This window comes from Micropterus dolomieu, linkage group LG18, assembly GCF_021292245.1.
Source record: "Micropterus dolomieu isolate WLL.071019.BEF.003 ecotype Adirondacks linkage group LG18, ASM2129224v1, whole genome shotgun sequence".
NCBI classification, from domain to species: Eukaryota; Metazoa; Chordata; class Actinopteri; order Centrarchiformes; family Centrarchidae; genus Micropterus; species Micropterus dolomieu.
The window spans coordinates 23,229,144-23,256,716 of record NC_060167.1 but is presented as its reverse complement, the minus strand read 5'-3'; the positions used below and the strand labels follow the sequence as shown (position 1 = coordinate 23,256,716).

The window sequence follows — 27,573 nt, the reverse complement described above, 5'->3', positions numbered from 1 at the left end:
GCCAACGTGTGTGTGTGTGTGTGTGTGTGTGCGTGCACCTGGCTCTCCTTCTCTGTGAGTCTGTGGCAGACGGTCTGAGAATAGATTGTCTGGAATTTGATAGTCATTGTTGAAAAGCTCTTGCCAGTTAGGCCAATTAGTGGCTCTGTTACAATGTCGGTACCCCGTCTTTAACGGGACGCTACTGGACAAAATGACCTTTCAGGTTTCCTTTCGGACTTGAAGGGCTGAAGGAGTTCTACAAAGTTGAACTTTTCCACAAGAACAAAATGGCTGCTTGAGACAGAGGGCATCGTGAAGAAAAGTATTATTATTAGTATTATCTGCACTGAATATCACTACAAAGAACAGAAACACACTGACATGCCTTTTGTGTCTGTATGCGTGTGTGTGTATATGCATGTATGTGTCCAACAGAGGCCAGATGAGGAGGTGGTGGTTGACCAGGGAGGGACCAGCTCAGTAATGAACATCCACTATGAGAAGGAGGAACTAGAAGGTGAGTATCGTGTAAAACATTACAGTAAGGGACACAGCGGGGCGACATGAACTGCTGTCTGCCACAGTGTTCCAAAATTTAAGATTCTCATTTATGAAGAATGGTTTCTTTTCACAATAACATATTATTGTTGTTTTATATACCATGATGAAATAGAATGCACTTATCCACATTTTTCTTTCTTTTTTGTTTGCCTAGCCATTCACCTTACACTTCAGGTGTTAAATGCTATTGTCAGCTGCACAGTATGTCAGTGATACACACACAAAACAAAAGACTGAAAACTGGAGGGACTTTGTTATTATCATTATTTTGGTCATTATTGTCTAGTTAATCCAACACTGAAGTTCATTGGTTCAAACTTTCCACAATGTTAAACACCTGACTACAGCCCGTTCAGAAGTTCTGTTTTTCACTGATTGAGGAGCAGCCAGAGAAGCAGCATGCTGGCAGCTGAACTAGATGTAGTGTTGATTTATCCTTTAACTACATCTCTGTATGGCTTTAGCTCCTTTTCCTTTTCTTAAAGTACAATCAGAGATATCTCAATCTCTGCATTTCCAAAGCACGGCTCCATTATTTGTTTATTTTTAGATTCAACAAAATGGTCTAGTGACATAGTGTACATAGTATATAAAAGATTAAATGTAAGAGGAAACAATTTTTCTGCCATTACACATAGTAAATAGTTTTTCAGCTGGAGAAAACTATATTCTACATAGTTACACTGCCGGCCAAGTGTAACCTAAAATATTTTTCAGGAAAGTAACTGCATCCATTGGATTGCCTAAATAAAGTGGAGTAAAAAAAGTATGCTTCCCGCTGAAATGTAGTAGTGCAGAAGTATTGTAAAATAATGGACATATGTAAGAAAAGTGACTGTACTGCAAAGCTGTACTTGATTAAGGACAGTATACTCCTTAGATTAGTACCTTACACCACAGGTGAGCTGACCTCACGCAGCCTTCAGCAGATCTCCCAAGACTGCTTACTATATATCGTACATATTTTATCAAACAGTATGACGGAGCAACGTTTTCTGCATGATTTAGTCATTTCTATGTTCTATGTATCATTTACAGTGTGAGTTGTTTTAGAGACATGTGTATGTGTTGTGTCCTTGTCTGGTGGAGATGAATAGAGCTGAACATTAATAATAAATCCTCCATCTATCCAGAGGATGGTTGGGGAACATAGGTGTGTGTGTGTGTGTGTGTGTGTGTGTGTCACTAGGCCCAATATTGCTTTCCAAGAGGAATAATAACATGTTCGGAGATGGAACACTCAGCTGCCCCTCAGTAGCTTTGTTTCCTCGTTGCACCCCAAAATATCTAACTATATATCAAACTGCCACAGACTCTTTGATAAACCCATGTTCCATTTTTTTCAACAGGTTGCCAGAACAGTTTTATACATTTTCTGTTCAAGTCTCTCTTTTGATATTCAAATAAAACCCCTAACTGTCAGTGTCACTCGCATTCAGTGTCTTGTTATCACAGCGTGTTGCATTCAACACTGAATACACTGATGATAATAACAGAAGGCAGCAGTTGAGAGTCATGTCGGACAGGGAGCATGGTGTTGTTCCCTGATTCTCCCCTTGGAGCTTTGGGCCAACGCCCAATGCTCCGTTCAATGGCTTTCACTTTCACCATCTGAGCTATAGTAAGAGACCACAGGGCACCCAAATTCAACTCTACTGTCCCCTGTTAGCAGTTCCCTCCTCTGCTCTGTTCTCTTTTCTTTTCTCTTTAAGTTGTTCCACGTGGAATACAAGAAGATGGTAGTTTTATCCTCAGCTTATTAGGACTGTAAATTATCAGAACGGCTGGAATGAAATGTACTTGTGTGTTTGTATTTATAGAGAGTGGAAAAAATTACACAAGCAACAAAACCCAATGACAGAAAAGGCATGTTTGCTATGTTTAAAAAAATCAACAGTATGTTTCAGCTTAAAAAGGGTCTGATAATCAGAGAAACATAACCAAAAAACAAGGTTAATGTAGCAAAAAATAAGTACAGGATACAGACAACAGACATAAAGGTAACAAAATGTTTGTACGGTTTCTACCTGTTTTCTGTTTTTTCAATTAAATTTAAATGAAAAGCCTTTGTTTATAACAACATTTGATAAAGGTGCAGCCCAAAATTGAAGAGCTTATCTGATAAATAAACATGCTCGAAACACTCTAAAGGCCAAGGAGAAAAAATTTATTCAAGTAGCAACCTTCATACGATTTCTTTCCAAGAAATAAAAGATGAAACAGAAATGTCCACAGAAATCTGAAATACAAAACTATTCATTGTGAGCCATTGTGAGCTTTGGCCTTCCTGGATCTCCTCCTTCTTTAAGCTCATTTGAATAAAACAGACAGAATTATTCTTTAGATTTGTATTCATATTTCATTTAGTACAGTTTATTTATAATCACTTGTAAGGGGCAGATACTGAACTCCCAAGAATCTTTATGGGCATTTACAGCACCATGATGATGTTTTATGTTTTTTATTTCAAATCTCTGTTGTGTTGGATTTTTATTAAATAAATAGACAATAGTGATGAAATTACAGCAATATGCTTGCATATCAGTATTGCTTGTTTATCAGTAAATAATGACACTATGTGTATAAAAGTGTTACTCAGTTACTCTTCTCTCGCCTCTTTTTTAGGCCACCGGACTCTGTTTGTCGGGGTTCGGATGCCCAGGCAGAGCCATCGTCACCACAAGCCCCATGGCTCTCGGCACCGCAAGAGAGACAAAAGGGCAGGAAGCATCGCAACACAACAAAGCGAGGAAACTGAGACAACCACCTCCAGTCATGGTAACACACACACACATACAAAACTTCTTCTTAGACTACCACTTTACAGACAGTGTCTTTTACTTTTTCCAATCCAGTATTTTTAAGGCTCATCCATTCATCATTTATCCTTCGGAGAGAGAGTGGTCATGGCTCAGTGGAGAACGTGGATACGCAACGTACTTGCGCATCCATCGCCTAGAGAGGAGGCACTGATTATTAAACAAAGCCCATCAATACTGTGGTCACTTCACATGCTTGTACACACACGTTCAGCACTGCAGGCTAAAATTGACAAGCCCACTAATTAGCTATCAAAGAACAGAAACTAGTCAGCATGTGTGTGTATGTGTGCATGCATGTGTACGTGGACCCTGTATTCAAAGGCATGTACTGACAAAGTAAGTAGTGTTGTGTGTGTTTGTGAAAGTCTTTGAGAACCACAGCTCACCTCTCGTTCCTCCCTCACATCTTCTCACCTCATCAGACACGCCGTCCCAGCGGGTCCAGTTCATTCTGGGCACAGAGGAGGATGCTGAACATGTGACCCACGAGCTGTTCACTGAGCTGGATGAGATCTGTGTGAAGGATGGCAAGGATGCTGAGTGGAAGGAAACAGCCAGGTCAGGCTCTCCTCCGGGAGCTGTTGACAACAATGCTTGGCAATAAAGCTTCTGACAGCCCGGCAGCTATACAGCTGTAATGTTATGAAGAGGGAGTGTTGGTTACATTTAAAGCTCAGTGGGTCATTTTTTGGTTGGTTTGTTCAAGACGAAAAGCTGAGAGGAGCGGCAAAAAAACAGCGCTGTGATCTTGTTCATGCTGGTCAAATGCCACATCTCTCTTTCACATGCTTATGTCAAACCTTTCCCTCATATGTATGAGTTCATTTCCACTTGCAAACTGAAGTCCAAAATTCCACTTTAAGAAGTTCATTAAAAACAGCCCCTCTTTACCTCGCAGGTGGCTGAAGTTTGAGGAGGACGTGGAGGATGGCGGGGAGAGGTGGAGCAAGCCCTATGTCGCTACTCTCTCCCTCCATAGCCTGTTTGAGCTTCGCAGTTGCATCATCAATGGCAGCGTGTTGCTTGACATGCATGCTGACTGCATCGAAGAGATTGCAGGTGAGAATTTGACATATAATAATATCTTAGAACCACAGTGCTATCTATCCCTAGGAAAAAAAGGCAGGCTCTGTCTGAACAAAGATTTTTATAGGAACATTGCAAGAAATACGTTTTTATCATTAGTGTAAGTGACTGGTTGCTTCTTCAAATAGATGATTTCACAATGTATTTTCCTGTCACTTCTTGCTCCTGTGCTTGATTAAATATTAAATGCATTGACACAGTACAGGCCCACTGGATTTGCGCCACAAATCAATATAATCTCTTAAGAGAGGAGACACACATACAGTACAGGCCTAAGGGGAGCACGATCATCATGCTGGCTGCAGAAACACACAAGCAGACACACACAGACCCAAGTTGTCAGCCACAGAAAAGGCAAAATTTAATTTTACTAATTATTTCCATGTTATGTCAACATAAGGTGGCATGTTACTTGCAGTACTGTAGAAAGTGTGACAACAAGCCTGTCAATATTCAAATATGTATTGAAGCAAAAATACTTTTCAAAGCCAAAGTCTAAGCCATTTAGTCTTATTTATAATTTTTAGGATTACCACAAGTAACTCAACAGTGATGAATAGTAAACAAACGAAGTTCATGTTAAGCTAACAAAGCTAACCAGGTGGGAGTTCCTCTTGCCTGGTCTTGTGGTCTAACTTGTATCACAATTTGACACAAGTTACTTATCAGACCTTTTCCTCTTCTTTCTCTCCCTCTGGACAGCGACTAGATTCCAGCCATGAGTCCAGCATGTTTGAATGTACGCCTGTTTATAACTTTCTCTCTCCCAGCACAAGCTGGGTGCGAGCTCTACCACCTCCTGTTGCTGATTGACTTGAACAATGTTGTGGGGATCGCACCGAGCCATTTTCTTTGTGTTTAATTTCCAGACCCAGGGCTGTGTAGGAAAACCAGATTTTTTCCAGAGCATACACAGAGCTAGCGAACTGTGAGGAAATATTGAATTTAATAAAAAGTGTATTGGATTAGAATCGCTGAGTATCCCTTTAAGTTGAACAAACAAGAATGGCTGCTTGGTGGTTGTGTTTTACTGGAATTTTGCAGCTGAACTTCTGTTGAACCTGATTTGCATTAAAATATACAATTAAATAAAGCTGCTTCTGCAATTCAAGCTAATTTTCATACAAGCGTGCATATAACTATGCACCTGCAATTTGCATGCAAGCCCACGATTAGATGTCCATGAATGAGTGAATGACCATAGGTTTAAATTGGAAAGACATGTAAATGATTTATGTACACACACACACACACATGTGCGCACACACACTCTAAACCTCACAGTCGTCTGAAAGTTAATCATTAAACAGATTTCAACAAATGCAAAGTATTGTTTGCAAATGATATTTCACGTTCCTGTCCATCCCACACACACACACACACACACACACACACACACAAACATGGTCAGTCTTCCTCATGGTCAGATTGTGACAGGTTTACAGTCTGAACAGACTTCTTGTCTGCGGTCGTTCCTCTTCTCCAGCTCCCCACTGCTCTCTCTTGTGACTCCTGCCAGCAGCACCTGGTCTCCAAACCTTAGCCAAGATGGTAGAAGAGATACAGAAAACTTTACCAATGTTATTTATGTTATGTAGTTGTTTATTTTTGGTAGTGTGGTGAACTGAAACCAAGGATGTAATTGAAAATCCTTGAAGTTGCATAAAAGGCATATTCTATACAAAACCTTTATGCTGAAACACAAGACTTAACCTCTGTAGCCCAAAGGAGCTATAGGATAGAGGATAGAGTCTAATTGATTCAGACTTTCCCCGAAAATGTCAACATAATAGGATACCAACATAAATAAAAACACAGATATTGTGGTTGAAGGTAATTCTCCCTGCTCTAAACACCACCAGGGTCCAAATAATTCAATTGTAGTGGAATTTAAGCAGGTAAATGTATGGGAAAATCCTTTTATAATGGAAGCGAGCTTGCTCTCACCTCAGTCTGGTTTTAAAAAGTCTGACAGTTGATAAATAACTCTCCAAGTCCAATAGAATTTATCTTACTTAATTAAAAGTATCAGTATCTGTTAATTAACATCAACAAAGTATGTTGAAGTAAAATCAATGAAGGAGGCTGCTTAGACCACTTCTTTGAACATGACAGATATTATTGAATGTGTCTCTTTGTCATATGAGTAACCGATGGTCATCTGTCAAGTGATACACTAGAGGAGGCAGAGCTGTTGCTGTAGTCTCAAATTAGAAGGAAAGTGATCCATCCAAGTTTATGATGTGGGAGTGGAGGCTGCGTCAGATGTACCATTTCTGGGTTTTGATTTAATTTCAGCCCCCTTTGGGCAGTTCTCTTGTCACTGTCCTTATTAACATGGCTGATTATACTGGCGCTGAGCTCAACACATTAGCGCTGGCCTTGAAGTGTGCTCAGAATGAATACAGCCACTGCAGTGTGTGTGTGTGTCAGTTTGATTGACTGTAGAGGAGAGAAGGAAAGGAGTAAGGAAAGATCCAGTGCTGACTCAGCAAGTCACTATGAAAAAGAAAGCACAGGGAGAGAAGTGGTGAGAGAGAGGAAGATATGCTGATTATTCTCTGCAATCCCACATGACTCGATATGTTGGTCAAATATTGACCTATCCCTTTCCAATACACTTTCTGTTCAGCACTGTACATTTACATATTGACAGATGTATGAGATTATAACATTTTAAACCACTGCAATTAAAGGAAAAATAAAATATTTCATAGTTGAAAGAAGGCTCTATAGTTGGAGTATTAGGCTCTTTATTAACTAGTTTTTTTGTGCGTTCAAGTTCTGGTCAACATAGAACATACGTGCATATTTCTTTGCCCGTGTGTTGCAGACATGGTGCTGGACCACCAGGAGGCGTCCCATGAGCTGGACGACAGTGTGAGAGTGAAGGTGCGTGAGGCTCTGCTGAAGAGACATCACCACCAGAACGAGAAGAAGAAGAACCTGATGCCCATGGTACGCTCCATCGCTGAGGGAACCCGCAAACAGTCAGAGACCCAACTCACAGGTGGGTTTCATACTGTACACAAACACAGATACATATCCTGCCAAACTTCTTTGCAAGCCAGTAACATTAAAACAGTCCAGATCATATCTTGATACAAATCAAATGCTGAAATCTAGTATCATGGATTTAAATCATAATTACATTTGTACATGTATTTAAAGTCTTATAAACATGACTGAACTTTGAAGTATTTTAGTGAGATTTTGCTCCATTGGATTTAAGATTACATAAGATTTGAGTGGATGAATGGAGAAAAACTACGGAATAAAAGTAAGCAGGAAGAGACTAAAAGCAGCAAAACTAAGCAACAGACAGACCCATAAAATAAAGTACAATCTCTAAACAGTGACACTAAATGCTTTCAGGGACAAACTGTCCAAAACATTTAACTGTGGCGATATATTGGCAGCTAAGCATTACTGCCTTCATTGGTTGTGTTTTTCACTTTGCACTTGGCAGGCCAATAAATATATATATGGACTCTGATTCTCTCTCTCTGTCTCTCTCTCTGTCTCTCTCTCTCAAACACCCACTGCTTTACTGTCCAGCAGGGCCAGCCACATCTCCCCAGCCTCCACCTGCTACAGAACCAGCTAAGAACGGTGGCGGACAGGACAGCAACCAAGTGGACCTCAGCAAGGTAGACAAACATGCATTGGAACAAGTGTATTTTTTCTTCTTCTCAGGAATGTGTGCAGTTTCTCAGTGCACACTGTTCCTGTATATGGATGGATGCTGTGAAGACCAAAATTGAATATGAGTATAAAAAAGAGTAGGTGTAATGAGGGTGACACATCTGACAACAGCAGTATAAGATCTTTTTTGGTTCGGCTATGTATGTAGCTCTCTGCCAAGGTCTGTAATCAATGTTTGGTGTGCTGTCAACATCATCATCAATTAGGTCACATAGTGCCCCCTAGGAAACAACAAGAGAACTACATGTGCTGAAAATGCATCTCTGAAAAAGACAGCCACATAGGACACAGTTAAAAGCTTCTTCTTCTTTATTACTGTACAGTTTAACATCACTAGCACTGAAATGATAGCTAGGTTCTCTGGAATTGTGGTGGTAAAGCTTTATGTACAACTCTTAGTTAGTGCAAGTTACAGGATGCAGGGATGTGCCTGTTAAAAAAATTACTACCACAGTAGGTATTTAGTAATTGTATTGTATTCTTAGCTGATATTAACTTCAACCTTGTCTCACCAGGTGGACCTGCACTTCATGAAGAAGATCCCAGAGGGTGCAGAGGCCTCCAACGTACTAGTGGGAGAACTGGACTTCCTGGAGCGGCCCATTGTGGCCTTTGTCCGCCTCTCCCCTGCTGTGCTGCTCACTGGACTCACTGAGGTCCCCATACCAACGAGGTAGATGGCCACTTCTCTTTGCAGATACATAAACAATGGTTCAGTAAAATCTAATTATGTTGATACAATAATCCACAAATTATTTACTTTGAATCATCTTCTTACAAATGTCAGGTTCCTCTTCATTCTCCTGGGTCCAGATGGAAAGGCCCAGCAATACCACGAAATTGGACGCTCCATGGCAACCATTATGACAGATGAAGTAAGAAAAGCTCCGTCAGTTAAAATCTAGCTTCAGACACATTCACAGAGCAAATCAAATCTCAACATCTTCCTTGGAAAGGCAGGCGGTTAAGTTTACTCTCCTCCCTCACGTCTCTCTTGATCAGATCTTTCACGATGTAGCCTACAAGGCAAAGGACAGAAGTGACCTGCTGGCTGGGATAGATGAGTTCCTGGACCAAGTGACGGTCCTGCCACCAGGAGAGTGGGACCCCTCCATCCGCATCGAGCCCCCAAAGAGTGTCCCCTCTCAGGTACACAACTTTGATGACATAGAGATTTACTTTAAGGTTTGAATTTCAGCTAAAACCTTGACTTGGTGTGATAAAAGTAACAGTTGCTGTATTGATATAGTGTAGCTATTTTTATTTTTATTTTTATTTTGTCTGTTCCTGGACTGTCACTGGGTATCTGCAGGAGAAGAGGAAGATGCCCGGAGTCCCTAATGGCACAGCCTGCCAGGTAGAAGAAGAGCTGCATGCTGAGCACCATGGGCCAGAGCTGCAGAGAACTGGAAGGTAGGTTGTCATTTGCAGGTTTATTGCACAGGCTTGTTGCTTCAGTAATGTGTGCTATAATACACAAACGTCAAGTTCAGATTTCAAAAAGCAAGATGTTATACCCCAGAAATGTTGACTATCAGGATATGCTGTCATAAAAGCAGCCTGTAACATGGAGGTAGCACCAGTTATGTTTCTGAAGGGACGGGTGGAAGCCTGGGGCTGAGTTTAACACTGACCACATCTGTCATTTGCTGGCACCACAAAATCTAACTGTGGATATATGACAAGCTGAGGTGGGACAAGCAAGTGACAACCCCTACAGACAAGTTTTATTATTTATTATTTATTATTTACACACCCTTAAAATCTTGTTTTTGCTCACCTACAGTGTCTTATCTTCATACCTTGGTGTGGTGAACTAAGTGGTGTACTGTGACTGGTCACTGATAGGCGTGGTTACAGGTGCAACAGAGCACACTTCTCATATGGGGTGAAACATGCTTGAAAAACCTTTAACCAGAGAAAACAGTGAAACACTGCTAATGTTAAATTACTCTTAAAAGGCCCTGCAAATCCACACATGTGTTTTTATGTTATTCTGGCGGATTGGCCCTCTGCACAGGTTGAAGAAGGTGGCAATGTACTGGAAAGAAAGCAAATATGCATATCCTAAAATGTCGAGTTATTTGGAACAATGTAATAATGATAATATGTCAACTAGAAATTGGCAATATCATTACATTAACATGTCAAATTGTTCTCTATATCTCTGCACCTCTCTTCTTTTGTTGTGCGCTGTGATCAGGTTGTTCGGCGGTCTGATACTGGACATCAAGAGGAAAGTGCCATTCTATCTGAGTGACTTTAAGGACGGTCTGAGCCTCCAGTGTGTGGCCTCCTTCCTCTTCCTTTATTGTGCCTGCATGTCTCCTGTCATCACCTTTGGAGGACTGCTGGGGGAGGCGACAGAGGGGCGCATCGTAAGAGCACAAACAAACTCAGACACACATTCACACACTGTACTCACATACAACATTATGGATGCAGTATAGACGTTGTACATGTTAATGTAATATTGTACTGCACACGTTTCCTCCATGTGTTGTAGAGTGCCATAGAGTCCTTGCTTGGTGCGTCTATGACTGGAGTAGCCTACTCTGTGTTTGCTGGTCAGCCTCTCACCATTCTGGGTAGCACTGGTCCTGTGCTGGTTTTTGAGAAAATCCTCTTCAAGTTCTGCAAGTATGTATTAGAACAACCTCTCTGTGACATTTATATCATCACCACCCGATTATGTATTCCTTTTCTACCCCTAATCTTTTCTCTTGTTCTTTCATATCAGGGACTACGACCTTTCCTATCTGTCACTAAGGACTTGCATCGGCCTGTGGACGGCCCTGCTGTGTTTGATTTTGGTTGCCACAGACGCCAGCTCTCTGGTGTGCTACATCACTCGGTTCACAGAGGAGGCCTTTGCCGCCCTCATCTGCCTCATCTTCATCTACGAGGCCTTGGAGAAGCTCTTCCACCTGGGAGAAGTCTACCCCTTCAATGCACACAGCGATCTGGACCAACTTACACTGGTGTAGTGAGTAACAAAATGTTCACTCCCCTTGGTTTCCTCTGTCTTTCACCTGCATGTTCAGGTTTTTCTTTGTTCATTGTTTTCTTTCTGTGCTTTGTTCTTCTCTAAGAATACATAGCCGTCTTCTCCTCACTATGTGGCTTTGCTGTTTCTTTGTTTCTGCTCTCCTCTAAAAGCCTTCAGATCCCATCCTTCCATGCTGTTTCCTTTATGTCTGGCCTAATTTGACTGATAAAAAATGTGAGCCCATCCTTTTTGTCAGCCACTGATTTTTCTTCTGTGTGCTTTGTGCTCTTTCTCTCTCTCTCTCTCTAGCTGTAGGTGTGCAGAGCCAGATAATCCCAGTAATAAAACCTTAGAACTCTGGAGTGAGAGAAACATCACACCCGCTGCTGTACCCTGGTCCAACCTTACTGTCAAGGTAATGTAACTATGCGGAAACACACACACACACACACACACACACATACGCGTGCACACACACACACACACACACACACACCTAATGTTAGCGTAACTTTCACATGATAGCACACACTGCATTCAGTCCATTGTGTTTACTTACCATTCAGTTCACCTTCTTCACCTTCCCCTGAGCAGCTAACCTCTTTTAAGGACCTTTGCAAACACTGAGAAGGACATTCAATCAATTTACCTTTCACTGCTGTGTGTGTAACCGAGCACACCAAAGGTTTATCTTGTTTCTTCTCAGTACGCTTTGTAGACTCTTCTTGTCTGACAGATAATTTTGGTAAAATCTTAAGGTGCAGACAGGCCGCCTCTGGGAAGGAAGCATCTGGATGCCCCAGAAAACTAAACTCTCCAGCTGATGGGGTTAGGGTTAATTAACTGGGCGGTGCTTGGTTTTGCCTCATCTGTTTTCAAGCAAGAAAAAATGTCGGCCTGGTCACAAACCTTCTTGTATTATAGTTAAACAGTACACTAAAATATGTTTCTGAAAAGTAAATGCAGTAGCACAATCTTGGTTCATATTCAGCACTGCCTAGTTTGACACTTTGATCTGATCTTTTAAGCCTGGTGTAGTTATGCTGGGCAGACTCATTTGCATAAAATTCAGGTTGAGTCGTTTTAATGCAAATACAGATATGGTGAATGCTCTGAAAACTCGCTGCGGCGAATCCATCATGCACTGTGAAGCCGGATCACCTGTTCTGCATAGAAAATAAATTTAATCGGTGGACTTGACATAAGTCATCACACCCCTTACTCTTTTGATCTATTTTCTCTTGAGTCCTCTGAGGCAGTTTTTTTCTAATATGACCTCTGTGAATCTCTACAGGAGTGTATCAGTATGCAGGGCCACTTTGTTGGGACAGCATGTGGCCACCATGGCCCCTATACCCCAGATGTTCTCTTCTGGTCTACCATCTTGTTCTTCTCGACCTTCTTCCTGTCTGCCTTCCTCAAACAACTCAAGACTAGTCGTTATTTCCCCACCAAGGTAATTCACCAATATGACTGCTCACTTGGCTAGGGGTTACCACATTAGTAACCACTGATCTCTGAGTGTTGTTATTGCTCGTGCCCAGGTGCGGTCCATGATCAGTGACTTTGCAGTGTTCCTCACCATTGCCGTCATGGTTCTGCTTGACTATGTTGTTGGAGTGCCCTCCCAGAAGTTGAAGGTGCCCAGCAAATTCCAGGTATAGAGGAAATAATAACAATAATAATGTGAACCTTGATGTTAAACTCTGCATTGTTATGGTTGAATCATGGCCTCACTTCTCTTAAATTGGCTCCTCTAGCCTACCAGGGACGACCGAGGTTGGTTGATCAATCCAATAGGACGCAACCCATGGTGGACAGTCCTGGCTGCATCTATTCCAGCTCTTCTCTGTACCATCCTTATCTTTATGGACCAACAGATAACTGCTGTGATCATCAACCGCAAAGAGCACAAACTGCTAGTAAGAAAAAATCTGAAAATTCTGATCATACAGCTGCCCTATCTCTGCACCGTTGCTTCCAGCTGCAGACTGTCGCTAAGTTATTCGTCTTATTCAGTTATTCAATTTCCTTCTCTCTGTTATGCAGAAGGGCTGTGGGTACCACCTGGACCTGCTGATGGTTGGGATGATGCTGGGCGTGTGCTCCATCATGGGCTTGCCCTGGTTCGTAGCAGCCACTGTCCTGTCTATCTCTCACGTCAACAGCCTAAAGCTGGAGTCAGAGAGCTCAGCTCCGGGAGAGCAGCCTCGCTTCCTGGGCATCAGAGAACAGAGGTTAACTGGCCTGCTCATCTTCCTGCTCATGGGCTGCTCTGTATTCATGACTGGAGCCCTGCAGGTTAGTCAGACATGCCGAGCAATGCTGCCCCCCTCTGGCTTGGATATTTAGTCAGAGAAGTGAGAGCGTGAAATAGTCAAAGTATTACCAAAGCTCATGGATGTATGTTGTTGTTTTTTCATAGTTCATTCCAATGCCAGTGTTGTATGGTGTTTTCCTGTACATGGGAGTCTCTTCATTAAAAGGCATCCAGGTAATGTGCAATCTGACATATATAAACACAGCAATGTTATTCTATATGGCAAAGATGATTTATAGTAAAGCCACTATGTGTACACTTTGAACATTTGTTACTTTGGCACCCCCTAATTATAGTGTCGGGGTAATTCAAATACAAAATGTTTCAAGTTGTTCCCTCAGCTGTTATGCCCTTTCCTCATCTAATTAATGCTGTTGCAATTCAGTGCGGCCTGACAGTTAATTGTCAAACCAATTTAACTAAATTTGTCATTCATAATCACTTTTTTCTCTTGCCATATTCACATCTGTGTCTCTGCTCTTCTCTCCTTAATTCAATTCTCCTGTTACCCTCTGTCTCTGACTTCTCTACCACCTGTTTTCATCACCATCATTTCTCAGTTCTTTGACCGTCTGAAGTTGTTTGGCATGCCAGCAAAGCACCAGCCAGATTTCATCTACCTGCGCCACGTCCCCTTGAGGAAGGTGCACCTGTTCACTGTTACCCAGCTCACGTGTCTGGTGCTGCTCTGGATAATTAAGACATCCCCCGCTGCTATCATCTTCCCAATGATGGTGAGTTGACCACCACCAACATCCCCTCTCCTTTCTCCAGTCTCTCCATGCCATCTATTTAAATGACAGGCATCTTTTTTCTCCTGTACTTGCAGGTGCTAGCGCTGGTTTTCATCCGCAAGCTGCTGGACTGGTGTTTCTCTGACCGAGAGCTAAGTTACCTGGATGACTTAATGCCTGAATGGAAGAAAAAAAACCTTGATGATGCCTCCAAAGAGATACAAGAGGTAGTCTTAATGGAAATCTTAATAAAATACATGAAAATAAATAAATAAAAATGCATGTTTTGACTGTGTATGTTTGTGGCGGTGGGTGCATTTTTTAGGAATCACTGGTTATGCTCAATGCAAAAAAGGAAGATACTGTTCAGATTCCCATGGAGAGCAGCAAGCCCATTCAGACCCCAAAAGCACATGACCCCAGGTAAGAACACACATTCATGCACACCCACACACACTCAAATGGACAGAATGGACTTCAGATGATTGGAGTGGTAAGATTATGCGAGAATTGTTTCACCTTCCTGTCTATCTATTTGTATCCTTGTCTTGTTTGGATGTGGTTGTCTGTTTTTAAGTCCACCCCATAAAGACTAACACACTGAGACCCTAAAAGCCCCAACTCACTCCCAACATTGTCTGCTTTCTGTGCTTACCCTCCTTTTCCTCTCCCTGATCCATAGGTGTGATCCCTCTGATATTAATATATCTGATGAAATGTCTAAAACTACCGTGTGGAAATCCCTCAACTCCAATCAAAAGGACACTCGTCCTATGGCCGCTAAGAAGGCAAGGCCATACCCTTTTTTTCCTCACCCCTGTCATCTGGAAATGTTCCTGCTACACAGTGTGGTCTCTCACTTCTTTTGTGCTTTCCAATTGTTGTGCCAACTGGTAATTGCAAAGATGAGGGCAGCCAAACTGTGCTCTGTGCTGTGTTAATTCCGAGTTTGTATGTTCTACTCCGCAGGATTGAAGGGATCACGTTCATAGATGAGTAATGGACGTCCACATTCCTGACAGACTCAGCTGTGTCACTTGACTGTAGTTCTGGACCACAGGAAACTGCGACTGCCGTCAGCCTCTTCAGTGCATAGTGAAACAAGTCTTGATGATTTCTACCAGCTCCCCGCAACCCATAATACTGTCAATAAACATGCAGACAAAAAGAAAGACATACACATGCAATTCGTCTTTGTGAGGACTGAAAGTGTATTTAAATTAATTAATATTTAAATATATTAATATTATATATTCTTATTTCCCTGAACCAAAGCTCTACAAATTTAAGCTAGTGCTAACCTAATACTTAGTCTGACCACTTGATTAAAAACTAGCCCCAACCTCAGCAACCTTAACCACCTTAACCGGTTAACCAGTGTAAAACCCTGATCTCAAACACCATCATCTTCTACTTTTGGGTTTCTACTAAACCAGACAGGGAAGAAGGCCCGTAGTGATTCTGGTCTGTGGCTTCCCATCTTAGTTCTGAGCTTGAAGGATGATATAAAAGATGAAACTTTAAAGCACTCTCTCCTGTAGCAGCATTCACCTGTTATCAAATTTAGTATTGAAAAGCTCCCTTTTAATTAATTTGTGTAGATAATTTAGACAGGCTCTGATAGTGTAATGTAGAGACAGATCCTGGAGCCGCTTTATCCACATAAACAGTAAATAATGGATCAACTGCGAGGACACTGTGACAGCTAATGGCAGGCATAGTGATTTCACTGAGATATGTTGACATTTACTGATTTACAGCTGAAATCCACGCATTTATTTGAAACTCATTTGGATGTAACATTTCGCGCAGCCTAACAACACGCCAGTTAGTCAGTCAGTAATATAATGTCACTGGTATATCTCCAAAAATGAATGGATGTTTGGTTTTTAGCTCATCGGGACACCGCTGTTGCTTGTCTATAAAGATCAGCTTTACTGCCAATGAAATAGCCAATAGACAATTTGAGGGGCATGCCATCCCCCGTGTTAGCAAAATTACCAAAATGAAGCCTCCTCGTTAACCTGTCGTCCCCCTTCTACCTTAGGAGCAGAGAGAGTGCAGTGGATGATTGGTTGTTTAGTTTAATATGTAGTCTAGTATGCCTGACTCATTGATCATCTGTGCAAGTTAGAAGCTATGGCCCCGACCATGGCTGTGGAATATCAGTAGTCTAACTGCGCTTTTTGATGCGTTTTGATAAATCCATAACGTTGTCCATGGTGCAGAAGTACAAGTCAGATTTGTAATTGCTCCTTCTGTCAGTTCTGTCTTGAATTATTAATATTCTCTAAACTATATACTATAAATACTCTAAATTCTATACTATATTGTAGCCTAGGTACTCTATAGAGTAGTGTCACCTTCATGATCTAAGTGACATGTAGCAACGTGTAGTCATGGGGTGCTCCCATTGCGCCACCCCCACTGTTAAAAATTAACAAACCGCCGACTGGAAGTAGCCCATTGTAAATTCCCTTGTAGGGTGGATTTTCTATTTCATTCTAAAACTAGCCATACCTGTAAACTGAATCCTGACATAAATATAAACCAGGAATATGCCCAGTTGCCAGTTTATTAGGTACATCTAGCTAAAACTAAAGCAGTCTAATGCAACAGCCCTGTTGTATTTTGGAGGCTGTAGTTTGTGGCACTGTTGAAGTGTAGTTTGTTATACTTTACTATACAGATGTTTCAATTATTTTGTCCACCCCATTTAAGTTAATGAGGAGAGACAAGCAGCTGCATTAGTTTAAATGTACTTCCTAACAAGTCAGTAATAATTAATACAATTTTGGCCACTTGGGGGCACCAGAAACAAGCTCCAAGCCCAACATGTACACATTATCACTTTTGAATTTGACATTGTGCTTATTTACATAATCCGACAGATATGGAGCACCATCTTGTGTTTCGGGTCACCTGATGAATGTAAGTCTAATATTCACTCTACTTTTATTTCTGTTTTGGTCTCCACAAACTACTGTGGGAAATATCTTGCTCTTTAGTAGCTAAATACTCAATGCTGCTGAGAGTGGTGAGAGAGAACCAATTAATAAATTACATTAAAGTTGTGGTCTGAAAAATAAATACACTACAAAAAATAAAATAAAATACAAAGCTCCGTAGAACTGTGGTAGACTAAAAGCAGCCTCTTTCAAATACTAGTAAAAATGTAAAGTGTAGCTGCTTTAAAGACAGTTAGTCCTCACAAAGATAGAAAAGCACACATAACAACAACCTATCTACTCCCTTTTTTCAACCTTTCAGGTTTCCCACCTCCAGTGCACACTTAGCTGGGCTATACGATAGAGTGTAAATGCTCCTTTAAAAACAAACCAGGTTCTTTTTAATTATCCAAGTAAGTTTATCTGTCATCATTCCTTAAATCTACTTTTTATTTATGTGCCATGAATATGTTTTTTCTGATAGTGATGATATGGTCAATTATTTAGTAGATTTTAGAAATGCATTGCAGGTTCAGTAATACATAGACAAATCCTCTTTTGGGGCATAACACTTTGTATCAGTTTTGTGTGATGATGATAATGATGTACACTGAAAACTAAATGTTAGAAGACCCACTTCAGTTGAAGCAGTGGCATCAGTAACATGTTTTTTGAGGCGTAATCTTTTTCCCTTTATGGACGTATGTCTTTGAACTAATGATTGTGTAGGATGGAGGTTGTTCTACAGAATCTTTGTCATGTGTTAGTACAGTGTCTTATTTCTTTACCTCAGACGAGCTCATGAATGCTCCTGCAAGCACTTTGGCTGATGTCAGGTTAGGAGAAACCAGAGCAGAAAAATGGTGTGTGTGTTTGTGTGTGAGAGAGAGAAGGAGAGTGTTTGTCCCTTTGAGTATCAGGAAAACAATAACTACTTTGTTATTTTTGTGGGGGGCTACAGCATTTTCTGTTAAGCAATAATTTACCTAAAATCTAACCCAAATTGACCTTTACCGCAACTCTTTATTTATCAGGGTCCTTTTGTGCCAGTGAAATCTTTTTTATCCAATCCTGAGTGGAATAGGTTCAGGAAAATATAACATTTGAAGCCAAAAACACTTTCATTACATGTGCAAAAAACAGTTCAACAATTACACATAAATAGAAAATAATATATTTTGACCTTTGTCACACATTCATTCATTATGTGGAGTCTTGAGACAGGTCAATTTGCATAAACAAGGTTCTGCTGTAATGTGCTCCCCCACATTTTTTATTACCAGAGTTACATCTGGCAGTTGTCTAATTTAGGAAAGGACTCAAAGATTGAAGAGCTAAAGGGAGCAGAGAGACTATGGTGTGAAATAATGACTTTCAATAATACTTTATCTATAGTTGCACTTTCTGTAGATAATGAATTTGTGATATATTTTATTTTCAAGAGATCTATTAAGCAATCAAATGGTTTTACAATAATTTACTACTTATTTATTATTTATTACAACAATATTTTTAGATATAAAATTCCAATGTGTTCTCTTTGCTTTCTGTATATACTGTAATAAGCAAGATGAGCTCAGAGAAAGGCTAAAGAATGCAGCATATGAATACTTAAATATAAATGAATTCAATGAAATACCTTCAAAGCAAGCGCTGATGGGAGACAGCAGGAGTTTGTCTAATAAACCGTGATTCCTACACCCCGTTGTCCTCAATGGGAGACCTAGAGTGCATTGAAAGTGCTCATAAATCCGTTATTGATTTATATTTAATTGGACAATAAAAAGAAGGATTAATAAAAGACTAGTATTTATTATTACATATTTTGCAATCTTTAATAGCAGGGTGACATGAAATAAGGGGAGTGAGAGAAGGGGTGACGTGCAACAAAGGGCCCAGGTTGGATTCTAGTAATTATGAATGCTACAATAAGAAAAAGACTACGTAAGTGTAAGTGTAAGCCACTGGGGCCACAGGTGATAATGACATTATAATAATAAATATTAAAACATCATGTACCAGTAGCACAAGTAGAAAGGACATCATTAATATCCAAGTAAAGTCAGTCAGAACTTAAGTTAGCTTCCATTAGCTACCTGAAGCTACTGGTCATGCCAGATTGTAGCAGCAAAATCACTGAATGAATTGAAGAGATTAAGATTAGGGTAAGAATGTTATTCAAAGATGGATCTAAATATCAGAGAATGTCTATTAAAAAAAAAAATCCATTTTAAAAAACTTGATCAATGAATCGGTGGATTGATGTAGTCATGCTCAGAAATCCTGGCTTTACTGTCCAGTTAAATATCAATTCATGAACTGTTTTATAACCAATTTCAAGGCAACTTCCTCCATAGTCCTCATCATTTCTATTGAAGTGACTTTAAAGCAAAGTGCACAAGTGCAGTAATCTATCACTGTAACATCACATTCAGTAATACCTCCTCGAAGACTTGTGTGAAAGTTGTGTACATTGTGTTTGCTGTCATGTATTTCTGCTTCAATTCTGTCAGACTTTTGAATGTGAATAGTCTCTGTGAGTCTGAGGACCCATAACTAAAATAATGAATGGCATGACTAAATATTATTCATTGTGTAAATATGTACTGTAACCCAAATTGTGAAAACACTTTTAAACATCCAGAGTTCAATGACTGTAGATTTTGACTGTTTTAATGAGCATCATGTGTCTTAAACTTGATTTTTCAACTCATTAATGTATACGTGAATGTATGGTAAACATATAGTCAAATGCCTTTGGTATGCTGTAGGTTTACTGCATATACAGGTGACCAAGAGAGGCCATACATTTTAATGGATGTGAGTATAAATATATGTGCTGTATGTGTGTGCCTGTCATAGAGTACATAACCACTTCCTGTTGTGCTGTCATTTTTGATGTTTGACCACCTTTAATCTTTTAACAGACCTTTTAAATGCTAGTGATGAGACACAGGCTGTCAAACAAACTGAGAATCATTAGTGTCCCATTCTGAACGATTGTATAATTTCTATATTCCATAAAAATACAACATGTTTCAAATTCTCTCATGCCATTTTTATGTGTAGATGAAAGAGAAAACTGTGCACTGTGTGAGGCTATGTCCTTCTAATGAATATAAGACAAACCTGTGTCTGTTTCAAGGACAAGGTCAGGTTGACAAATGGGCAGATGGATGAAAGAGAGAGAGTGATGCTAGAAAGCATGAGGCTTTCAGGGAGAAGAGCGCCTGTATGGCAGTAACCATGATCCTAACGTCTTGGAGCAATAGAAAGAGTGATGCCTTGTCTCTTCAACCACTGAATGATTAGTCTTGAGAAAAATAATTCTACATGTTTTATATGTATATGTAGTTTAATTTTTGATTATGGAAAAATGAAAAATAAATTACAGTTGAAATGAACTGTTGTTTTAGTTATTGCACCATGGTGTCTGGCTGAATGGTTTTATTGGACAGAACTAGGAGATACTCCACGATCTACTTTACTTCTTTGAACTGTCATGTAATTTGATGTATTTAATAGCTTGTCCCACTAGGAGGCAGCAGAGTCATACTTCTTTAGTAAGTTAGTAGATTCCCTCCTAAAATGTATTTAAATTCAAGACTGTCACATCATGTTAAGAGAGATAAACACATGGCACCATCCATCCTGGGAAGTACCCACATGAGAACCTCCTTCCTCCCTCTTATACCTCTCTCCCCACCTCTTTCCATTTTCATTGGACTGTCCCCTCCCTCCTTGTGCCCCACCGCTCCCCCTTTTTTTATCCTGAGGTGAGAACATGGTGTGCACATCTGGAGGTGATCCTGACTGAAAAGGAGTAGCCTGTGGGAATAGGGTATGGGGTTAAAGATGCACTTCACTCTGTATGGAGATATCTATGCCTGCATGTGTGCCTTGAGGGTGTCATGTGATCCTGACTCCCTCCAAGTTGTCATGATTACAAACAGCTGGCGGGTTGTGGCCTCAACCAATCGGACGAGCTGTAGGCTGTGACATCAGGTGGAAGGAGGGAGGTGGACAGGACATGTTAGATGGTTTTCACCTCATGAACTGAATCAGGGATCAGCAACATGAGGTAGATCCATTAAAGTGTGTTCGAACCACGTTGTGTTTGAATGTCAGCTCAAAATTGTATTTTACCCACTTTTAGGTAGGTAAGTAGGTACATTTGTCACAGTATAACAGGTTACATAGTGAAATTGAATTTGTAACACCATTCTGCTACATAGCAGACAAAATACATGTACAAGCAATTATAAAAATGGTAAACAGAAATAAACTATAATCAAGGGAGTAGTGCTGAGGATGATTTTGAGTTTAAAAGTCTGATAGCTTGAGGGATAAAGCTGCTTGGGGGATAAAGATGCTCTGCAGTTCTACTGTCCTTTAGTATCCTTTGGGCTCTGCGTAGGCACCTCACCTCACCGATGTCACTGATGCTCAGGAGATGGGTACCAATGATCTTCTGAACAGTATTAATCACCCACTGCAGAGCACATCCCATGCCAGTTTGTGATGTTTCCAGTCAGGATGCTTTCTGTTGCTCCTCTGTAAAAGTTGACAAGAACTTCGTACAGGAATTTGGCCTTCTTAAGCTTCCTCAAGAAATACAGTCGTTTCTGAACTTTCTTCACCAGCATGGTGGCTCTGGTGTTGAGCACTAGAGTGGAGGAGGTGAGTCTGAATTGACTGCGGTCTGTTTGTGAGGAAGTCCAATATCCAGTTGCAGAGTCTTGAATTTAAACCCAGAGTGCTTGAGTCTGCTGATCAGTTTCATGGGGGAGATTGTGTTGAAATCTACAAACAGCATTCTGATGTAGGTGTTTTTCTCTGTGGATCTGTTGGTTCTGAGAGCAAACTGGTGAGGGTCCAGGCTGCCTGGGATGTCATTCTTCATGTGCTGTAGAACCAGTTTCTCAAAGCTCTTCATCAGAATGGGGGTGAGTGCCACAGGGCGGTAGTCATTCAGACTAGACACACAGACAGACTTTTTAGGTACAGGAACAATGGTGGCTGTCTTGAAGCAGGTAGGAACCCTCTCCTGAAACAGTGGTATGTTGTAACTATCAGTAACAACATCAACTAGCTGATTGGCACAGGTTTTTAGTACACAGCCAGGAATGCCCAGCTGATTTATAACTCTCTGTAGGACTCTTCTCATATCTGCAGTAGATACTGACAGTGACCGGTCCTCTGGAGGTGGAGTAGCTCTTTGTTGAGGATATCAAAGCGAGCATAAAAGGTGTGAAGTTCATCTGGTAATGTGGCCTCGCATATGATGGGGGAGCTTTTGTGTATTGCATTTATTATCATCATGTGGCTCCAGTGTCGGTCCAGGCCAATAAGATGAGGAGGTGACCCTGGCCCTAATGTCTCTGTTTTAAGATTTATGCATTCAAAGAAACCCTTTGTGCTCATGTGAAGGTCATGTGGTGTTTGTGAAGGAAATCTGAAGATCCAACTGGAAAAGGAAAGGCAGACTGGAATGTATGTTTCTGCAGGGTTGCCACAAAAATGCAAAATGATAAGTCTTTGGGGATATTAATGATTTGTTCATCCATTTACTGTGGAGCATCTGAACTGATTCAAGCTTGAGTTAGTCTGTGAAGTAGGATGTTTACACATCAGAGTAGGAAAAACACAGGTGTAGCAATGATATTAATGATAAGCGCTGTTTCATGTAGGTTTGCCACTAAACCATGAAAATTAACCTCAGGCATAATACCTGAAAGTGACACACCTGGATGGAAGAGTGGCCATTATTTATTGTTTTTCACCTGTGTGCAACCTCAACCAAGTCCAGTGGCCTTTGATTTTAACCAACCTTGGATGAGCCAAGCTAAGCTAAGCTGAGCTATGCTAACTTACTGCTGGCTCCCGCAAATGTAAGAGTTGTATTGATCTTTTAATCATACTCTTGAAAAGAAAACAAAAAAAATGTAAAATTTTTATTTCACAAAATGTTGAACTATAAGAAAGGTACACATCTTGATTCTTCATATGGTTTCTATTTGTTCAGCATTAGCCCAATTTTTGTTACATTTTTAACAGATAACTGAATTATGCTTCCCAGGTTTAGCTAGTAGGGTCTTTCTTCACATGAGATAGTTTGACAAGAACAAGTGAAAATAAGAAGATTAATGATGGCTGAATTCCATTTAGCTGCTTCAGTTTCCAGGGTTCTGGTAATTGTGCATGCCGGCTCACTGTCATGGCTTACTGGGACACATACGTAACATAACAGAGCCATTGTTAATGTCAATACTAACACCTGTGCTTTTCCTACTCTTACTGACTGAGTTAAAATGTCTGCTGTGTCCTATTCCTATTGGTGCTCCTTATAGAGTGATTTGAAAGCATGCCTTTATAATTTAACTCTAACGTTCCTGCTATTATTTTTCATATTTCAAAAACAATAATTGTGTGTCAAGTGTTGGAGGAATACAATGATGAACAATATTTTTGGTGAAAACTGCATGAAATATAACAATATGCCTCCTACAAGCTCAAAGACAAAATTGTTGGTCACGTGTAAGTTCCAACCAAAACAATCCTGTATATCTTTTTTCCCCCCACTTCTCTCGGTTTCTTTTCAACTCGCCAAGCTGTTGTCCTCTTTTCTCACTGAACAGAGACGGCTCTAGGCTCGTCCCTCCCCTCCATCAATCTCTGTCATAAATCTGTCAAGCAGAGAGAAAGGGAACTGCTGAATACAGATTTGTCAGCAATTAATCTAACCTCTATTACTAGACTTGGATATTGTGTTCTCTATACCAGAGAACAATAAGCCACTCTAACAGAGAGCACTGCGCTGCATGTGTCTGTGGTGTGCAGATGTATGTGTATGTGCTTGTGAGTGGAAAAGCGCGCGCGCGCGTGTGTGTGTGTGTGTGTGTGTGTGTGTGTGTGTGTGTGCATGCATGCAGTAAGCTTCCTTGGGTGGTTTTTCAACCGTTTTTCTTAATTACATATAACAAAATCCTCTTTTGTCCACATTTGTTGTCAGACTGACTGTGTTATTCTTCGTACGTTATTGAGAAAATCACACAACCATTAATGCCTCAAGTTAATGCCGTAGGGCTGTAATTGGAATTCACTGGGACAGTAATGCCATTTAACCTTGAAGAGACATGCACTAATTTGAATGTGAGGCTGGCTAAATGACATTCTGCACTTGATGAGACGAAAGGACACAAGATGAGTTAGTGTGTACATATGTGTGTGCTGGTCTGTGTGTGTCAATATCGTGTACCAGACAAGACGGCCATAAGAATTAAAAAATAAACTAAAACATCAGCTTTAGTAATATTAATAGAATAATGATTGTATGCTCCTCTGTGCATGTATCGTAGCATGTGACTCCAGTTTCAGTGTAAATTCATTTGAACAAATCGCATGAAAAGACCAAAACCAAATCAGATAATATATTGTTTAATTTTTCAAAAGAATATCAGTCATTTCCTAACACTGTGTGCTAAAGCAAATGTTACGCAAACCGGAGTAAATTGTGCATTTGTTGGAGACTATTTTCAACTGCGTATTCATACACATTTGATGCTCTTTGTGGTAGTTTTACAGTGAGATTGACTCAAAATAAGCTACAGTGTTCATCATAACAAAGGAACGTGTCACCCAAAGCAACAGTGTAACTCAGTGATGTCTCAGTGTTTTAATAGTTTTAGGACAACAATGGAGGCTGTGGGACAGACAAATAAGATGTATGAGGCTTTGGCTACACAGGCAATACTTGTTAGTAGGATCACTTAAATGCTAGCTTTGGTCTTTTTGTGCGGTTTGTTTATAGTAAGAAGAATCTAAAATATCACCAGGCTTATCCATTAAATACAAGCCCAGTGCTCTGCTGACTCTGACATTGCCGGTGGGAGACAATACATACACTTCCTGTACTTTTTCCAAAGATTTCCTGTTCCTGTTATGCCCTCTCTCTCTCTCTCTCTCTCTCTCTCTCTCTCTCTCTCTCTCTCTCTCTCGCTCTCTCTCTATGTTACCCTCTCTGTGTCATAATTCATCTCTCACGTCATTTTCTGTAGATGTGAACATGCTTGGCAATGTCGGGATGAAAGTTGTATTCCAGTCATTTTACTTTGTAGCTATACAACAGCGCTCCAGATTTTGAAGGTGTGGACTTATTTTCATCATTAACCCCATTCCCTCTTTCTATACACACACACACACACACACACACACACACACACACACACACACACACACACACACACACATACACACACACACACACACATTATTATTATCATTACTGGGACAGTTCAGTGGAGCAGCGGGCCAGTGCTCAGCTGCTTGAGACAGAATTAGAGTGGCAAACAGCTGAGCTTCTCTGGGGTGCTATCATGTGACCTATCCCACCCACAGGGCCGAAGGGACCCAGGGTTAGAGTTACCATGTCCAATTTCCAGCATAGCCATTATGTGTGTATGGAAATCCATCTTCTTGTGTGCATTTGTATTATATCCGTTCCAGTAGTTGAGTTGTAATGGGAATTTCTCTCCTCTGTCTCTGCCAATAAACATATTCTCCAACCTGCCACACCTTTCTGTTTGTCATTAGCACACACGCTGCCCTCTGTCCCTCCGCTTGTCCCAGTGACCCGTTCAGGGCCGCATGGCTACATGGGGAGGCGTTCCTAACGTAACTGGAGACCACATCTGGGGGGCTAGGACTCGGCAGTGAGAATGTATCAAACAGCATACCTTATCTATGATGAAAAGAACAGCCCCCGCAGCACATTTGGGATTGTCTAGATGCATTGTTTCCTAGCCTGCAAAATAACAGCATGGCTTTTTTTTTCAGTGTCTGTCAGCAAAGCAGGTAAGGGGGAAAGAGCTGAGCGCTGCACTAGCCATTACTCCTCTGAGTCACTCGATGAAAGGTCTTGTAGCCTCCACCTCCACTGCTATTACTGGCTGCACTGACCCGGTATTATAACACTGATGTATGTACAATGATGGTGATCATAAAACAAATATTTAAAAAATTGTCAAAACTCTGCTTTGTAATCATAGTCATGTGATTATAGTCAAAGAAGATGAAATTACAGTTTGTCCAGTGAACAACCACCTTCTGACACATGGCTTACACATTTTAAACGTGTGTGTGTGTGTGTGTGTGTGTTGCGGACAGGGCCTGGTGTTAAGAGAGGCTAAAGCAGAAGGAGTGTGTCCTGCAGGGCCTTGAGTGTTTACAGCAGAGTAACATGAGGAGTGGACCAGCTTGTCCCGCCTACTCCATAACTCTAAATGCAGAACCACAGCTGTGTTTCTGTGTGCGAGGGAGTGGGGTTAGAGCAAAACGGGGATTGGAGGGAAAGAGTTCAGTGAGCCCCTGGAAGGAAAATGATATAAAAGCAGCGTGAGTATATATTAGAATTTCAGATGTTGATAAATTACATGTGAAGAAATGAACCCATTTCTTAGTCAAAGGTTTGAGGCCAATGTGGAGGTCATTTGCTGCTGCCTGTGCATGTGTGAAGGCTAGTGTGTGGGTGGTGTGGGTGGGGGGTAATATTGACACGGTCACCCTCCCAGCATCACTAAGATCAATGTACCAGATCAATAGAAGTCATTGACAATAACTGAACTTCTCATATGATCAGTGAAGGAGAAAATTCACAATTTTTCACTATTTCAGTAGCGTGTCTCCCACATGCTCATTCATCACACTGAAGGTCTACAATACAAAACAAACATGCATGCAAATAAGATCATGCACAAATGCACACATGCAGAAATTCATGCACACACACACACACACACACACACACACACACAGGGGGAAACAGGCTCCTCTCTGACACTGCATGATTGGTCACTTTTTTCCCTCTCTCTCCCTTCCTGCTGAAATAGTTTTAACAAAAGAGAGGGAGAAGGAGGGGGAGGGGTGGTGCGATTGGGGGAGGGGATGTATGCGCTGCTCTGTTGTCACTAGGCGAAGGGAGAGGGGGAGGGAGAAGGGAGCTGGAGAGCGAGCGAGAGAGAGTAGGAGAGAAGGACAGGGTCCCAGAGGAGAGTACAAGCCTCACACAAATACACACACTCACACGTACACAATTGCCTCGGCTTCCCTGTTCCACCTTTTTGGGATAGTGGATTATTTTCCAAATTGAACCACTCATCGGGCAAATCCAGGCATGATCAGGTCAGTAAACCATTTACTCACTTGTTGAAAAAACTGTTTGTGTTGATCATAATGCTTCTTGCACATTCCTGTCATTTTCAGCGTTATCCATTCTCTTTTTACATGTGATATTACACATATTACTGCTTACTACATTGCTATTTTTTCTCTCTCACACAAATCGTATGGCATTGTCGTTAGTTTGTCCTCTATATGTCAGCCTAGGTTTGTTCTTACATGTCAATGCACTCTCCTATTCTACACCCCC

The 27,573-nt window shown here is 40.9% G+C and overlaps 2 protein-coding genes across 2 annotated transcripts in view; both read left to right on the top strand.

Moving 5' to 3' along the window:
• Positions 1-449: 449 nt before the first annotated feature.
• slc4a8 (solute carrier family 4 member 8) lies at positions 450-15,371 on the top strand. Its single transcript, XM_046075747.1, has 24 exons — positions 450-499; positions 3,169-3,321; positions 3,788-3,923; positions 4,264-4,424; positions 7,285-7,461; positions 8,013-8,101; positions 8,672-8,829; positions 8,944-9,031; positions 9,159-9,305; positions 9,469-9,569; positions 10,360-10,534; positions 10,663-10,796; positions 10,897-11,142; positions 11,455-11,560; positions 12,440-12,601; positions 12,690-12,803; positions 12,906-13,067; positions 13,195-13,446; positions 13,571-13,639; positions 14,026-14,199; positions 14,295-14,426; positions 14,525-14,622; positions 14,882-14,987; positions 15,169-15,371. Exons 1-24 carry the CDS (start codon positions 466-468, stop codon positions 15,172-15,174), a joined length of 3,180 nt encoding a protein of 1,059 aa, XP_045931703.1. The 5' UTR covers positions 450-465; the 3' UTR covers positions 15,175-15,371.
• Positions 15,372-27,192: 11,821 nt separating this feature from the next.
• Positions 27,193-27,573, top strand: part of LOC123956965 (fidgetin-like protein 2) — a 14,500-nt gene continuing 14,119 nt past the window's right edge. The window contains exon 1 of the mRNA XM_046029539.1: positions 27,193-27,326. The gene's annotated coding sequence lies outside the window, so the exon portion shown is untranslated. The remainder of the gene's footprint in view (positions 27,327-27,573) is intronic.